This window comes from Ruditapes philippinarum, unplaced genomic scaffold, assembly GCF_026571515.1.
Source record: "Ruditapes philippinarum isolate M1 unplaced genomic scaffold, ASM2657151v2 ctg2443_1_1_1_1, whole genome shotgun sequence".
Classification (NCBI taxonomy): Eukaryota; Metazoa; Mollusca; class Bivalvia; order Venerida; family Veneridae; genus Ruditapes; species Ruditapes philippinarum.
In genome coordinates this window covers 22,304-38,973 of record NW_026863266.1, presented here as the reverse complement: position 1 = coordinate 38,973, position 16,670 = coordinate 22,304, and the positions used below count along the sequence as shown (strand labels likewise).

General features: G+C 34.5%; 1 protein-coding gene across 1 annotated transcript in view; it reads right to left on the bottom strand.

Annotated features, from left to right (window-relative positions):
• The window catches only part of LOC132721652 (ras-related protein R-Ras2-like), a 37,322-nt gene that overhangs the window by 7,075 nt on the left and 13,577 nt on the right, over positions 1–16,670 (bottom strand). Inside the window, exon 3 of the mRNA XM_060705981.1 lies at positions 7,581–7,683. Within this exon, the coding sequence (XP_060561964.1) occupies positions 7,581–7,683 (103 nt within the window). The remainder of the gene's footprint in view (positions 1–7,580; positions 7,684–16,670) is intronic.

Here is a 16,670-nt window from a genome sequence, read left to right as displayed (position 1 = left end):
AATACGTGCAGAGCAGCATTTCTGTACACTGCACTTCATCAATAAGATCTATCATTCTATGATGTTTCAAGTCCATAGCTTTCATACTTGAGGAGAAATGACCAGGACAAAAATAAAGTAAGAAAATCAACAAAGGGCAATTACTCAAAAATAAGAAATGCAGAGTATCAGTTCTTATGCACTGCACTTCTTTTTAATGAGATCTATCATCCTATGAAGTTTCAAGTCCATAGCTTTTACACTTAAGGAGAAATGGCCCGTACAAAATTAAAAAATGAAAATAAACAAAGGGCAATAACTAAAAAAATAAGAAATGCAGAGTACCAGTTCTTGTGCACTGCACATCTTCTTAATGAGACCTATCATCCTATGAAGTTTCAAGTCCATAACTTTTATACTTTCGGAGAAATGGCCAGGACAAAAATTAAGTATGAAAATTAACAAAGGGCCATAACTCAAAAATTAAGAAATGCAAAGTACCGATTCTTGTGCACTGCACTTCTTAATAATAATATCTATCATCCTATGAAGTTTCAAGTCCAAAGCTTTTATACTTAAGGAGAAATGGCCCGGACAAAATTAAAAAATGAAAATAAACAAAGGGCAATAACTCAAAAAATAAGAAATGCAGAGTACCAGTTCTTGTGCACTGCACTTCTTCTTAATGAGACCTATCATCCTATGAAGTTTCAAGTCCATGGCTTTTATACATTAGGAGAAATGGCCCGGACAAAAATAAAGTATGAAAATTAACAAAGGGCAATAACTCAAAAATTAGGAAGTGCAGAGTACTGGTTCTTGTGCACTGCATTTCTTCTTAATGAGATCTATCATCCTATGAAGTTTCAAGTCTATAGCTTTTTTAGTTGAAGAGAAATGGCCCGGACAAAATTAAAGTATGAAAATTAACAAAGGGCAATAACTCAAAAAATAAGAACTGCAGAGTACCGGTCCTTGTGCACTGCACTTCGGATTATTGAAAGAAGCATGCATACCAAGTTTGAAGTCAATCAGACTTATAGTGACTGAGTTATGCTCCGGACAAGCTTTAGCGGACGCCGACGCCGACAACGACAACGACGCCGACACAGACGCCGCCGCCGCCGACACCGCCGACAAAAGTAACCCCTATATGTCACCTTTTCAAGGCGACAAAAAACCTCAGTAGAGTCCCTTTAAGGCAATATAATCACATTTGGTTCCAGGAATGTTAAAATAAGAGTTAAAGTGTTAACATCTTTCAATTAAAAATTGATTATCTCTAAGACAGAAACCAAAGGAAAAGGAAGAACTTAATCAAGAAGCAATCTCAAAGTTACAAAGACATACTAATCACCATAAAGAAATGATACTCTGTACTTGTAATTAACATTTGTTCATTATCCACTTGAGAGAAAATGCTTTTTTAGTATGCCAAAACAATTAAGGTCCCCCTTAAATCATGGAATAACCTGTTTGCAACAAATTGGAATATAAAAATATATAACAATATAACCCTTGAAATGGTAGCTGAAATAATAACTTATTTATATCACCAGTTATATGGCCAGGCCAGCTTGTACACCTGTGCAGTCTGATCTGGTTATATATTGTTTGAAACCCGGTTTATGTTGTCTATATATTAAAATTTATTATTGTTACCCATACTAAGCTAAATTTCTTAAATGGACTTATCCCACTTTCACTCTGGACAAAACCATTTACCTTTTTTAGGGAAAATTTCAAAATAAGAACTGATTCAATACAGAACTGTTGAGTGCAGACCATGATCAGACAGCACAGATAGGTAGGATCGGTTTCAACCAGCAGACTATGGGTTCAAATCTCTTAAACTACCAACAGATAGGTAATGGTTCTAATTAAAAGAAGGAAAACGTAAAAAACTTATTATCTCCAATTATTGTTGAGTTTACTTTAATAACAATCTCTAATCTTTAAACCTTACTAGGAACTATCCATTAATAATAGTATAACGGTTTGAGTATCAAAATTTTAAAATGAAACACCCAATGCTGGATTGAACCTGGACAGATTTGCAGACTGACCTGGCATAGACTAATTATCTGTCATTTTCAATGATTAAATTCTTTGTCAGATTAGAAAAGTATGCTTTTTGTCAAAAGCATATAATTGTTTAAATAAAAATTTTAAAAGGGGAAAGGGGGAACGTAAAAAATTTTAACTTATCTTTTTTCGGGCCCCAATTTTTAAATTTTCAAAACTTTTTAAAAAAAATAACAGGGAAAAAACAAAATAACTATTTTTTTTAACCCTTTACAGGACTTACGCGTACTAAAAACATTTTACAAAACTTTTAATGCCCCAAATTTTATCCGGGTTTTCCAGTTGTAAAATGACTTGCCCATTTTTAAAATTTGGGAACGGGGTCCTTTTTTTTTTTTACCCCTGCAGTCCAAAAAAAACCCAAAGGCATTTTTCGTGAAAAACCCTAATTACCTGTGGGGGGGAAATTTTAAAAAATACTTTTGGAAAGCAAATTTTTCATATTAAAATTTTTTAAATTTTTAAAAAAAACCCCCTTTAAATTTTTTGAAAAAAATTTTAACCCCTTTTGGAACCCGGGCAAAAAATTTGATAAGGGGGTTTTTAAAAATTTGCTTTTGTTTTTAAAAAAAAATTGGGGTTTAACTTTGAAACCCCCCCATAAGACCCAAGGGGGCCCGGGGGGGGACCCCAAGGGGTTTTTTGGGCCAGCCCGGGGCCTGCCAAAAAAACTTTAAAAAATTCGGGCCGGGTTTTTAAAAAATTAAAAGGGGGGAAAACGCAAAAATTTTCGGGTTTCTGGTTAAAAGCAGGTTCGGGGGCCCAATGTTTTTAATGAAAAAAATTTAAAAATCTTTTGGGTAAAGATTTTGGTTTTAAAAATTCCCCCAGTTTTTTTTCGGGGGCAGGGGGAAACCCCAAACTTAGTCAAAAAAAAGGGGTGGATGGGCCCACGGGGGCTTTTATGGGCCCCCAATTTCCCTATTTGGGGAACAATTTTAAACCCACAGGGGAAAAAATTTTTTCCCAAATTTGGGACAAAAAAAACCCCCTGGGGGGAAATTTTTTCCCATGGAAACATGGGCCAAACTGAAAACAAAAAACCACCATTTTTCTAAAAAAAAAGGAAATCTTTTTTTTCTTTAAAAATTTTTAAATCCCCGAAATTTTTAAAGATTTTTTTTCTTTTTTTGCCCCAACCCATTTTTTTGTTGTGGGAATGCCCCCTTTATATTTTTTATCATTTTTTTATTTTCCCTTTTTTAAACCCCTTTTTTTTTTAACCCGGGAATTTTTCTTCCATTACAAAAAAAAGGGGGAAAATGGAAAAAATTTCCCCAAAACAGGGGCCCCACCCAAAAAACCTTTGAGCTGGTTGAAGGTTTTTATTCTTTTCCTCCACCAAAAAAATTTGGGGTCATGATAAATATTCTTTTCTAAGCTTTTACATATACAAAAAGGGATTAAAAACAATGACCCCCCCCCCTGAAAAAGTAAATTTAAAAAAAACCGGGGGGCCCCATGGGGCCCCGGGAATTTGACCCTAGGGCTTTTTTGGGGCCCCCATTTGAACAAACTTTTTTTGATAACCATGATAAATATCACTAAAATTAAAAGAAAAAAAAAATTGGATGTTTTGGGGATGCTTGTTATCCCCCCCACTAAGCACCCAAAAGGGCACTAGCTATTTGGGTTTTTTAAAAGAAGAATTATTAAGTTTTCACTATATACATATAGGGATGGGGCAGGACCCTAGGGCTTTTATTTGAAAAAACTTGGTAGACACCCACCAGAAGATGTTTCATGCCAAAAATCTAAGCTATAGCTATTTGAATTTTTTAAAAGAAGTTTTTTTAAGTTTTACAATGTACAAATAAGGAAAATCAATTACCTCCCGGGGCAGGGCCAATTTTGACCCCAGGGCTATTATTTGAACAAACTTGGTAGACATCCACTAGATGATGTTTCATGCCAAATATTTAAGCTCTAGCTCTTTCGTTTGTTTTAAAGAAGGTTTTTTAATTTTTTTCTTTCGGTTGCCATGGCAACCAGAGTTCTGTATGGAATTAAATTTTTAAAGTTCACTACCATAGGGACATTCCTGTGAAGTTTGGATGAAATTGGTTTAGCCGTTTATGAGGAGATATCGTTTAAAGTAAAAGTTTATGGTCCCCCGCCCCGGGAGTTTTATATGAAGCATAAAATTGTGCTATTTCAAAAGATTGAGGTATGGATCTCAGGACATTCAGTCCAAAATTATGATCAATGCTAGATCTGCAAATGTAACAATAAATTTGTTAAAAAAATAAAATGAAACATGGAATTTAAAAATCTATCATGTTAAGCTTTGACCTCTAAGTGTGACCTTGACCTTGGAGGTAGGGGAGCAGATGTTGTGCATGACATAACATCTTATTATTGAGACTATTTGTGCCAAGTATTTTCAAAATCCCTTGAACCATGAAGAAGTTATAGATTCGACACAAAATATACCCTATAACAGACTATGTAACTCTTTGACCTCTAAGTGTGACCTTGACCTTGGAGGTAGGGACATAGATGTTACGCATGACATATCATCTAATCATTGTGACTATTTGTGCCAAGTATTTTCAAAATCCCTTAATCTATGAAGAAGTAATGGACAGGACAAAAAATATACCAAACAAGAGCCATGTCAACATGGCCATCCCCCGCCGAATGTGTTTGCTCATTGGAAGAATGTATATGTAGTAGAGCGGAATTATTCCATTTTAAGAGGTCTTTTGGTAATGAAAACTGATGGCTATAGTGATTACAGATTTGAAACCTATGTGAATACTGATGGCTGAAAATAACAAAGGGCAATTACTGAAAAATAATGCAGGGTAGGTTATCATTCTTGTGTGCTGCATCCCTCCTCAGTAAAATATATCCACCTATGAAGTTTCAAGTTGATACCTCAAATACTTTTTGAGAAAAAAATTGAATTGAAAAATTAAGTATGAAAAAGAACAAAGGGCAATAACTCAAAAATTATAAAAGGTAGAGTTATCATTCTTGTGCAGTGCACACCTCCTGAGTGAGATCTTTGCACCTATGAAGTTTCATTTTGATATCTCAAAGGCTTTTTGAGTTATGCTCTGGACAAAAATTAATTTTGAAAAATAACAAAGGGCAATAACTCAAAAATAATGCAGGGTAGAGTTATCATTCTTAAGCACTGCACTCCTCCTCAATGAGATCTATCCACCTTTGAAGTTTCAAGTTGATACCTCAAATACTTTTTGAGATAAGCTCTGGACAAAATAGCATAAAAAAAACATAGGGCAATAACTCAAAAATTGTATAGGGAAGAGTTATCATTCTTGCGCACAACATTCCTCCTCAATAAGATCTATCCACCTATGACATTTCATGTTGATATCTCAAACACTTTTTGAGTTATGCTCCACTCAGGTGAAAAATTAGGTATGAAAAATAACAAAGGGCAATAACTCAAAAATTATGAAAGGTAGAGTTATCATTCTTGTGCACTGCACACCTCCTGAGTGAGATCTATGCACCTATGAAGTTTCATGTTAATATCTCATAGGCTTTTGGAGTTATGCTCTGGACAAAAATCAATTTTGAAAAATAACAAAGGGCAATAACTCAAAAATCATGCAAGGTAGAGTTATCATTCTTGTGCACTGCACTCCTCCTCAATGAGGTCTATCCACCTATGAAGTTTCAAGTTGATAACTCAAATACTTTTAGATATATGCTCCGGACAAAAATGTCGGAGGGAAGGACGGACGGAAGGACGGAAGGTGGGACGGACGGAGACTATTTCTATATCCTCCACCGAAATTTTTCGGCGGGGGATAATAACAGACTCTGTTAACCTTTGACCTGTAAGTGTGACCTTGACCTTAAGAGGTAGAGGTGCAGGTGTTGTACCTGACATATTGGCTTATTATTGTGAATTTTTGTGCCAAGTTATTCCAAAATCCCTTGAACTATGAAGAAGTTCTAGAATCGACACAAAATATACCCTATAACAGCCTATTTTAATTTTTGACCTCTAAGTGTGACCTTGACCTTGGAGGTACGGATGCAGGTGTTGCGTATGACACATCCTCTTATTACAGTGACTATTTGTGCGAAGTATTTTCAAAATCCTTTGATCTATGAAAAAGTTATAGACCTGACACAAAATATACCCTGTAACAGACTATGTAAGTATTTGACCTCCAAGTGTGACCTTGACCTTGGAGGTAGGTGACCGGTTTTTGCGCATGACACATCATCTGATTATTGTGAACAATTATAGCAAGTATTTACAAAAGTCCTTCATAGATAAGAAAGTAATGGACCGGACACGACATATACCCTCAAATAGGCAATGTTGACCTTGAATGAGCAAGTATGACCTTGACCCTGGAGGTAGGGGTCTGGTTGTTGCGCATGACACATCGTCTTATTATAATAAACATTTGTGCCAAGTTATTTCAAATTCCTTTCATAAATGACAAAGTTATGGACCAGACACAAAAGTGTGACGGACGGATGGACAGACGGACGGACGGACGGAGCCTATTTCTATATCCCCCTTTTTTCTTCGAAAAGGCAGGGGGACAATAACATAAAAACTTTCTCAAGATCCCCTATCTCTTAACTTTAAAATCAACAACATTTTATTTCCTTTCACTTCAGAATTCATATAATAAACAAATATAAATAACTTATGGACAAATCATCATCAGTACAGAGTTCACACAGGAAATAGTTCGACCACAAAGTATATATTTGTGTAAGTACAAAGATCCCCTATATTATAGCATGATTAATTTGGTAACTGTACTCGCCTGCCACCAATTAAATTCTAATTAAAGTGCAAACTTTCACTTCTATAGCATTAATGTCATGGGTAAAGAAAACAATATATATATATATTGCTGATCTGGTTTTTTTCTCTCCTTTTTTCGATTCTTCTGTATACTTTGGTATATATAATCATATCAAAGATTTATTAGTTTATCCTTTCAAAACAATTCTACATTAAAAAACAAAATTCTGAACATTTATAGCTTATTTGAATCACTTAAAAAGGCCCATTAAGTACCATACAGTGAAACACTTACACCTAGATATAATATAAGGAAAGACATTGTAACATTCTTCCAGTTATTTAGCTTAAGTGGTTCTATGGAAGGTCACTGCAGTCTTGTGTTTACTTTAAATTTCATATTTAAAGGGGGGGGGGGAGGCAGTTTAAACCACTTGTGTCCATAAATTGGATCAATCAAACTAAGCCTGCAACATTTTCAATTTTTCTATTTTAATAGGGGCTACCTTCAGGGGTTTCCTGAATAAAGTATTTGAAGTTATACGGGACATGTGGGTTTTTCCCAGTTAATCTGTAGGTACAAACAAACTTTTAATGTCATACCTTCACTATGCACTAACTGTTACAATAGATTAGTCAACCCTTTTGCTTATTTTCAAAACTGTGAAAGTTTGTTCTAAATTAGCTGGGAAAAACAAAATATTCTTAATTTGGGAGTTAGTCTATTCTAAACCCCCAACAAAAGACACATTTAAATGACTGATACCTGCTTCTATCAGTGACGGAGTACACCAAGAGAAACCCCATTCCTGACCTCATATATTGCTCACGCATTGCACTAAATTCTTCCTGTCCAGCTGTGTCCAAAACTGTAATAAAAACAATGTAAACAATGTAACCAAACAATGTACATGTATAGTCCGAGCACGATAAACAGAACTTTCGTCATGACTAAAAATAGAAGCACAGTCCATGAAAAGATAAACATAGGTAAACTACTGGTGATTAACCTAAGTTTTTCCATTAAAGATATAGAGATAGTATTTGAAGACAGTAAGTTGAGCCACGTCTGCAAATGAAATTACTTGTGGGTTCGAAACCTCGTGGAACTTTTTTCTTTTTTTATTCCAGATTCACTGTAAAACAGATAAATATCAGTTTGACAATGTACATATATGATTATATAACTGAAATAACACAAAGACAAAATGACGCAGCTTAATACAAGTCAAAGCAAAGAACGCGAATATCCCGGGCATAAAATATTTCATATATACATGTATATAACTGAACTAAAGTGTGTTATTGTCTCTGCTTCAATACTATTCAGACAACATTTTGAAAAACTTTGAGCCTCTACAAATTATAAACAAGAGGGCCATGATGGCCCTGGGGTCGCTCACCTGAACGGGCCAGTTTAAACCAAAGGGCATTTATTTCAACAAACTTGGAAGACACCCATTAGAAGATATTTCATGATGTTAAGTTTTTACTATACACAAATAATGAATAACAATGACTTTTGCCCCCCCCCCCCTCTCCCTGGCAGGGCCAATTTTGACCCAAGGGCTTTTATTTGAACAAACTTGGTAAACATCCATTAGAACATGTTTCATGCTAAATATCTTAGCTCTAGCTCTTTTGGTTCTTTAATAGAAGATTTTTAACTTTTTACTCTATGTATATAGGGAAAATCAATAACCCCTGGGACAGGGCCAATTTTGACCCCAGGGCTTTTATTTGAACAAATTTGGTAGACACCCATTAGAACATGTTTCATGCTAAATATCTTGGGTCTAGCTCTTTGGGTTCTTTAAAAGAATTTTTTTAAAGTTTTTACTATATGCATATAGGGAAAATCAATGACCCCCTGGGGCGGGGCCAATTTTGACCCCAGGGCTTTTATTTGAACAAACTTGGTAGACACTGATAAGAAGATGTTTCATGCTTAATATCTTAGCTCTAGCTCTTTGGGTTCTTTAAGAGAAGATTTTTTAAAGTTTTTACTATATGCATATAGGGAAAATCAATAACCCCTGGGACAGGGCCAATTTTGACCCCAGGGCTTTTATTTGAACAAACTTGGTAGACATACCATTATAACATGTTTTACGCCAAATATTTAAGCTCTAGCTCTTTGGGTTTTTTAGAAGAAGATTTTTTAAAGTTTTTACTATATGCATATAGGGAAAATCAATGACCCCCTAGGGCGGGGCCAATTTTGACCCCAGGGCTTTTATTTGAACAATCTTGGTAGACACTTATTAGAAGATGTTTCATGCTTAATATCTTGGGTCTAGCTCTTTGGGTTCTTTAAAAGAAGATTTTTTTAAGTTTTTACTATATGCATATAGGAAAAATCAATGACCCCCTGGGGCAGGGCCAATTTTGACCCCAGGGCTTTTATTTGAACAATCTTGGTAGACACTTATTAGAAGATGTTTCATGCTTAATATCTTAGGTCTAGCTCTTTTTGGTTCTTTAAAAGAAGATTTTTTTAAGTTTTTACTATATGCATATAGGGAAAATCAATGACCCCCTGGGGCGGGGCCAATTTTGACCCCAGGGCTTTTATTTGAACAAACTTGGTAGACATCCATTAGAACATGTTTAATGCCAAATATCTAAGCTCTAGCTCTTTGGGTTTTTTAGAAGATGATTTTTTTAAGTTTTTACTATATGCATATAAGGAAAATCAATGACCCCCTGGGGTGGGGCCAATTTTGACCCCAGGGCTTTTATTTGAACAATCTTGGTAGACACTCATTAGAAGATGTTTCATGCTTAATATCTTAGGTCTAGCTCTTTGGGTTCTTTAAAAGAAGATTTTTTAAAGTTTTTACTATATGCATATAGGGAAAATCAATGACCCCCTGGGGCGGGGCCAATTTTGACCCCAGGGCTTTTATTTGAACAATCTTGGTAGACACTCACTAGAAGATGTTTCATACCAAATATCTAAGCTCTAGCTCTTTGGGTTTTCTAGAAGAAGATGTTTAAAGTTTTTTCTTTTGGTTGCCATGGCAACCAGAGTTCTGCATGGAATGGAATTCTTTGAACAACTTTGTTAAGGCTTCACACAAGGAACATCCCTGTGAAGTTTCATTATGATCTGCCTTATGGTTTCAGAGGAGATGTCGTTTGAAAAGTGTGAACGGACAACGGACGACGTACGACGGACGACGGACACCGGACGACGGACGAAGAGTGATCCTAATAGCTCACCCTGAGCATATGCTCAGGTGAGCTAAAAAACGTTTTTGATTTTTTTCGGCGAGAGAAAGATAAGGGAGAGTTGACGTTTCCTCTTACTGCGCCATACGTCAGAACTGCAGATGCCTGCGGAGTCAGTAACTCCACTGTCAGACGTTGTGTCACTTCAGGACCACAACTGCCCAAGAAAACCCGTACAGATGTATTGATGCTGGACGATTTCCAGCTCTGTGCCATCCGTCGCTCTGTATATACCATGTACCGTTCAAAAAAATTGAAGAACTTAAACTTTCGGTTATCAGATTTACAAGACATTGTTACTGAAGCTGAATCATCCATAACATCTGAGAATTGGGCCGAGTGCTGTAGCCATTTGGAAAAGATAGAAGCAGAGTATTGGAGAATTCTAAACATCCAAGACGAATTAAACCCTGTCGTCATTTCATTTTCCGACGATAGCAGCAGCGGTTATAACAGTGACGATGAAACCGACACAGCCTCAGAAACAGGAGAAACAACAGAGACGGCAGATGAAATTTGAAATGTTGTATTCATTGTATCTATTGCATATCTTGAAATACATTTCTATGAGAGAAAAAAAGGTAAGAAAATTGAAGATACTTCACTTGAAAGTAAACTAATCATAACAAGAGCTGTCCGTAAGACAGCGCGCTCGACTTTTTTATTGCTTGCCAATAAAAAAAGTTTTTGCAGTAAAAGGCAATACAAGAATCTCTGTATTTTTAAAGTGAACTAGTTGTTTGATACCCTTGAATATTACAGCAATGTTTATATGACATAATTTATGGTAAAGTGAACAAGTGGATAGGAATGAATTTTTTTAGATTTTTTAAGTTTTTTAGTGCTTGCCTATAATACAAAACATTGACAGTTAAGGGCCATAATTCAAATAAAATCTTTGACAGAATTACCTTCTCCTGGACATGTTTGGGAATCATGATTGTAAACAAGTATTCCAACTTTCAAATTAATATCTCAAACAGTTCAGTCAAAAAGTGGACTGGTACTAAAAACTTAACCAAGATTCTAAGTCGATAAAAGGCCTTAATTTTTAAAACAAATCCTTGACAGAGTTACCTTCTCTTGCGTACAGATGGGGGTAATGATGTGAAATAGCATTAAAAGTTTCAAAGCAATATCTCAAAGGGTTAAGGCAATAAGTGGATTTTACCCATATTCAATGTATTTTCTAAGTCAAAAAGGGGCATAATTCTGTCAAAAACCTTGACAGAGTTATGTCCTCTTGTCTGTTGATGAAGGTCGTGATGGTAAACAAGTATGGTCAGTTTCAAAGCAATACCTCCAATGGTTTTGAAATAAAGTGAGGTGGTACAAAAAACTTAACCAAGCTCAATACACTTTCTAAGTCAAAAAAGGGCCATAATTCTGTCAAAAACCTTGACAGAGTTATGTACTCTTGTCTGTAGATGGAGGTTATGATGGTGAACAAGTATGGTAAGTTTCAAAGCCATACTTGTAATACTTCTGAAATAAAGTGGGGTGGTACGAAAAACTTAACCAAGGTGTGACGCCGACGCCGACGCCGGGGCGAGTAGGATAGCTCCCCTTTTCATAGAAAAGTCGAGCTAAAAAGCGAAAACACAAAAAATATATATTAAATCAAATTTAAATAATCACATTCATATTACTATTCATAAATGGTGAGAAAAAAACACAAACCTCGATAAAAATTTGTACCTATAAGAGCTTGTCAGTCTTGTGTCATAAAACATTTTGTGATTGTAGTGCTCTACCGATTGAGCTATTACGGCAACTACTACTATCTATAACTATTATCAATATATTGGTTAATCAATCTGGAGTGCAACCTTTCATTTACCTTTTTAGCTTCAAAATAGACTGTTCCATACTATTAATAAACATGACGAAAGTTCTGTTTATCATGCTGGGATTATACAACCAAACAATGTAAACAAATAATGTAAACAAACAATGTTTAAAAAGCTAAAACTCAACCTAAAAAATCAACAAATATAACATGTAATTTCACCTGAACGCAAGATAAAATGACAAGAGTAAAAAAACATGTAAAAATCAAACACTGGGTGAAGGGAAGTGTCACCTCTATGCAAATTAAAAAGTATTTTATCTATTATATTATTTACACACAATGAAAATATCATAGCACTAATAAGATTGATAAAATACACCTCAATAGTCTATACATTGACAAATTGCCTTTAAGATTATTTTTTTCTTTAAGGAAAATAATGGTAATTTTATCATATTGATTGACACTGCTTGCTTTGAATACTTTTATCAAGGGATGAACAATAGTATGATATAATCTATAAGATAATAACAACAACACACATTCCTTAGTTTACTGTATAAAGTGCAGTCATTTGAAGTTATTTCACATCCTGTCAAAATGCAAAAAAAAACAAAAAAACTTTACGTTTAAACAAAACAGACGAAAAAGTGGTCTGTGCTGACAGGTGGCCTCTTAATGCACTCATTTTTTTTGGCCACTTCAATTCAGCTGGCTTTTTGTATGACAGGGTCGGGGAATTCTGACACTTGTATTGCAGGTGTGATCACTATGGGGAAAACATAAAATCAAGAATGCTGTGACATTGGGTACTTAAATAATTATAACTTTTAACTTTGCCTCAACCGTGTCTGACTTATAAATATGCAGCAATATCTAAATATAGGTGCATTACAAGGGCCATAACTCAGCCCTAAATCATTGACATTTTAACTATGTGCCTATTTATGACACTATATCTCATGATGGTGAACATTTGTATTAAGTAATGCTGACATTTCTCTATGCATGCAGAAGACATGCCACGGACAGATTATTAGGCACTGCCTGGCCCATAATATGACCCATTTTTAAATATAAGTTTATGAACAGAGGAACTTTTGGGTTACAAAAGACGGGTTTTTTTGTATCACTATCTTGAAATAATGAGAAAAACCTCAGACATCTAACCATACATTTTAGGGTGTAATTTACTTGGAAATTAACAAGAGCTGTCGGTAGGACAGCAACGCTCGACTATTCTTAGTGCTTGATAGTAAAAAAAGCCTTGATAATAAAAGGTAAAATTTTCTAAGTAAAGAAAAAGGCAAAATTTTTCTTTAAATCCATATTACAGTTATAGGCCTTGGAAAGAGTCCTATTATGCTCTCAAAGAAGAGCATAAAATTTCAACATGTTTCAAAGCCTCATGTCAATGAACTTATATAGAAAATATTTGAGGTATTACAAAAACTTTAACGTAAATTCTAAGTCGAAAAAGGGGCATAATTCTGTCAAAATGCTTGATAGAGTTACCTCCTCCTGTCTACATGTTGGGGTCATGATGGTGAACAAGTGTGCAAAGTTTCAAAGCTATATGTCAATGGACTTTGAAAATATGTGAGGTATTACAAAAACTTTAACATAAATTCTAAGTCGAAAAAGGGGCATAATTCTGTCAAAATGCTTGATAGAGTTACCTCCTCCTGTCTACATGTTGGGTCATGATGGTGAACAAGTGTGCAAAGTTTCAAAGCTATATGTCAATGGACTTTGAAAATATGTGAGGTATTACAAAAACTTTAATATAAGTGGTTACGCCGACACCGACGCAGTTGCCGATGCTAGGGTGACTACAATAGCTCTACTTATTATTATCGAATAGTCGAGCTAAAACTAAAGTGTACCACATATGACAGAACACAAAAATGTCAAAATCATTTCAACAAAAAAAAAAAAGTTATTGCAAATATTAATAAATATGTTCTTTGCATGTAACAAGCACTAGACAATCCTGTTACACTGTCATTTCATTCTGAATTAAAACAGTTTTCTGACAAATTGTTCAAAAATAATCCTTAAACAAAATATATATTTCGTCTCAAGTTATTATTATATATGCATAAAAAGGACACTGCTTATAAAATAGGACACTGACATTGTTCTTTGAAACAAAATTACAATCCAATAGGAAGTACTTTAGTACTTATACATGTCAGTGATCTGTGTTTATATTCATTTATTATCTTCATCACAATTTTCTTAACTTTTGTTTTATCAAAGCCGAAATATAAACTTAAAAGTATGTGCTCAAAGCATTGATGAAAGATCAAACAGGATACGATCTGTATTTTATTCATTTTCAAAACTCTTACACCTCTAAAATTTGTGAGATGGACTTGTCCTGCTTTGAATTTGGAATGGCTCATTGTATGTTTAAGGGATTTCAGCATCAAAAATACTAGCAGACAACAGTTACATGATCATGTTGCATATAATTATGTACAGTCTCATTGGACATGCATTTATTCTTGGGGCGGGGTATGGATCAGTTTAGCATTTGCAAAAAAATGTGAAATTTGATTGTCAATCTATATTTTAAAACAATTCAATTTTTGTTTGACCCCACATTCCATTGTTTTGAAAGTCTATGGATAGTGCACTATAGCAGGACAGACAGACAAAAGCAATATATCTATGCACTTTCTTAAATTGACTGGTGCATAACTGCACTATCGATATTTGCTTGACAATGTTTTATCTTTAGTCTTTAAAAATGTCAGTTCTAATTTTTGCTATTTTTTGACAGTTTACATACATGTCTCTTATGACAAATAGAAAAAGTAAATCTATTTCTACTGGAACAGAGTACTCAGTAGCAGAAAATTTAATCTGAACTTACATGTAGTTAACCAGTATTTCATACAGAATAATGAACAAAAACTGTTTTAATAGTACATGTACTATTCAAACCTTTATCATGTTTTATATTGAAATCTCTTTAAACTTTGAATGGACTGTAAGTGTCCCAAATTGAAAACCCGGCAAATCCATAACATTTTCAGCAGGTTAACCAGTCTGTCACAACACACAACAAAAGTGACTATAATTTTCCATACCTAATTTCCTCAAATGAAATTTCTCCCAAGTCAACAAACAGTAATAATGATTATGTATCAAATTCATTTTAAAAGGTTTCCAACATTCTGGGTATCAAATTCCTGCATTATTTTGCAGTGAATTCTCAGTAAAAATTGCAAAACGACTACGAGAAAGTTCTTAAAATGAGAATTAAAACACGACATGCAACAGTCTGCGCATTATACATTCTACTGAGCATTTTGAGGATTTTTTATGTTTCCCCCATTTATCATATAGCCTGTATGTTTATTTTTCGACTGAATCTTTCCTGACTTTCTGGCTGGTATTAATCATTGTTGGTTGAGTGGGAAGTTGTAAAACTTTGTAATAATTTACACCCTGAAGAAGTATAGATACAAGATGATGATTAGAGAATAAAGCATGCCAATGAGAGAGCAGTTAAAAACAGATCTCGGTCTTTCACTTTCACTAAAATTGTATCATAGATTTTTGGGTTTTCTAAATTTTAGAGAAAACATATAAAAAGGGGGGGGGATATATAATATGAAATTAAATCTTTTTCTCCTTTTGTTTCTAATTTAATTATTAATTTTGATTTAAATTAGTCATTATTTTATTAAATTTTTTATGTTTTTTAAATTGCTACTGTAGGCACAGCCATATAAATCAGGGTTATCAGAATGTCTTTTGACTATAACATACATTCTTTGATTTTAAAATGCATTCTTTGATTTGAACCCTTAGCCTGCTTGCCATGCAACCCAAGCAGTATCAGCTGGCACATCTGTAACATCTGATCATGGTTTGCAGTGTTCGCAAAATTGACAGATTGGCAAGTGCATTAATTTTAAGATATTTTGCCTGGTAAGAGATAAATTAATTACTCCAATGTGATTAAAACCTGCATTGCATCAATTCAATACTAAAATTCAACTATAATAGAGCTTGTAAAGAGCTTGTTTTTTTTTTTTTTTGATTTTGTTTTTTTTAGGGGGGGGGGGGGGCGGTTGTTTTTATTGTTGTGGTTTTTCTATTTATGTTTTTTTTTTTTTTGTTGTTGTTTTTGTTTTTTTTTTGTTTTTTTTTGGGGGGGGGGGGGGAGAATGTTTTAAGTTGCCCCAACACGGTAGGGATCATATGGAGATGTTCCTTTGCTGGTGGACTTTTATTAAATACCTCAGCATCCCTCCATGCATAATTTTATGCTCAAGTTGGCACCTGACTAGAACTACTGACATTATGTTTGCTAGCTGGATAACTTCCTTAAATGAAAGAATCCAAAGTCCCACTGGCCCCATTATCATGCTGGCAAAGTTAAGAGTTACTTTATACTACTTGAATCATTTTCCTGTTGACAAAAAAGAAAGTTTTTCATTAAGGAATCTAATACCCCTAGTGGTGAGGGGCAAGTGGGTTGAAGTCAATGACCTTAAACCACTCAGCCACACCACAGAGCCTGGTCCGACTGCATAGAAATAAATGTATACTGGCCAGGACCGACCTTTACTTTTAATATCATAGGGAAGTCATTATTACACTGCTAAGCACTACCATTGAGATATATAAGTGTCAAATTATTATATAAGATCTGTAAGTGGAAAACAAACATAACCTTCAAGTACTTACCACATAAACTGACAAAATAAGAGTCCATAATGAAAACATTTTTTTTTTGGTAACAGGAAAAATGATTCAAGTATAAGTTATAACACTTAACTTTGTCTGCATGATAAAAGAAGTTTAATTCCA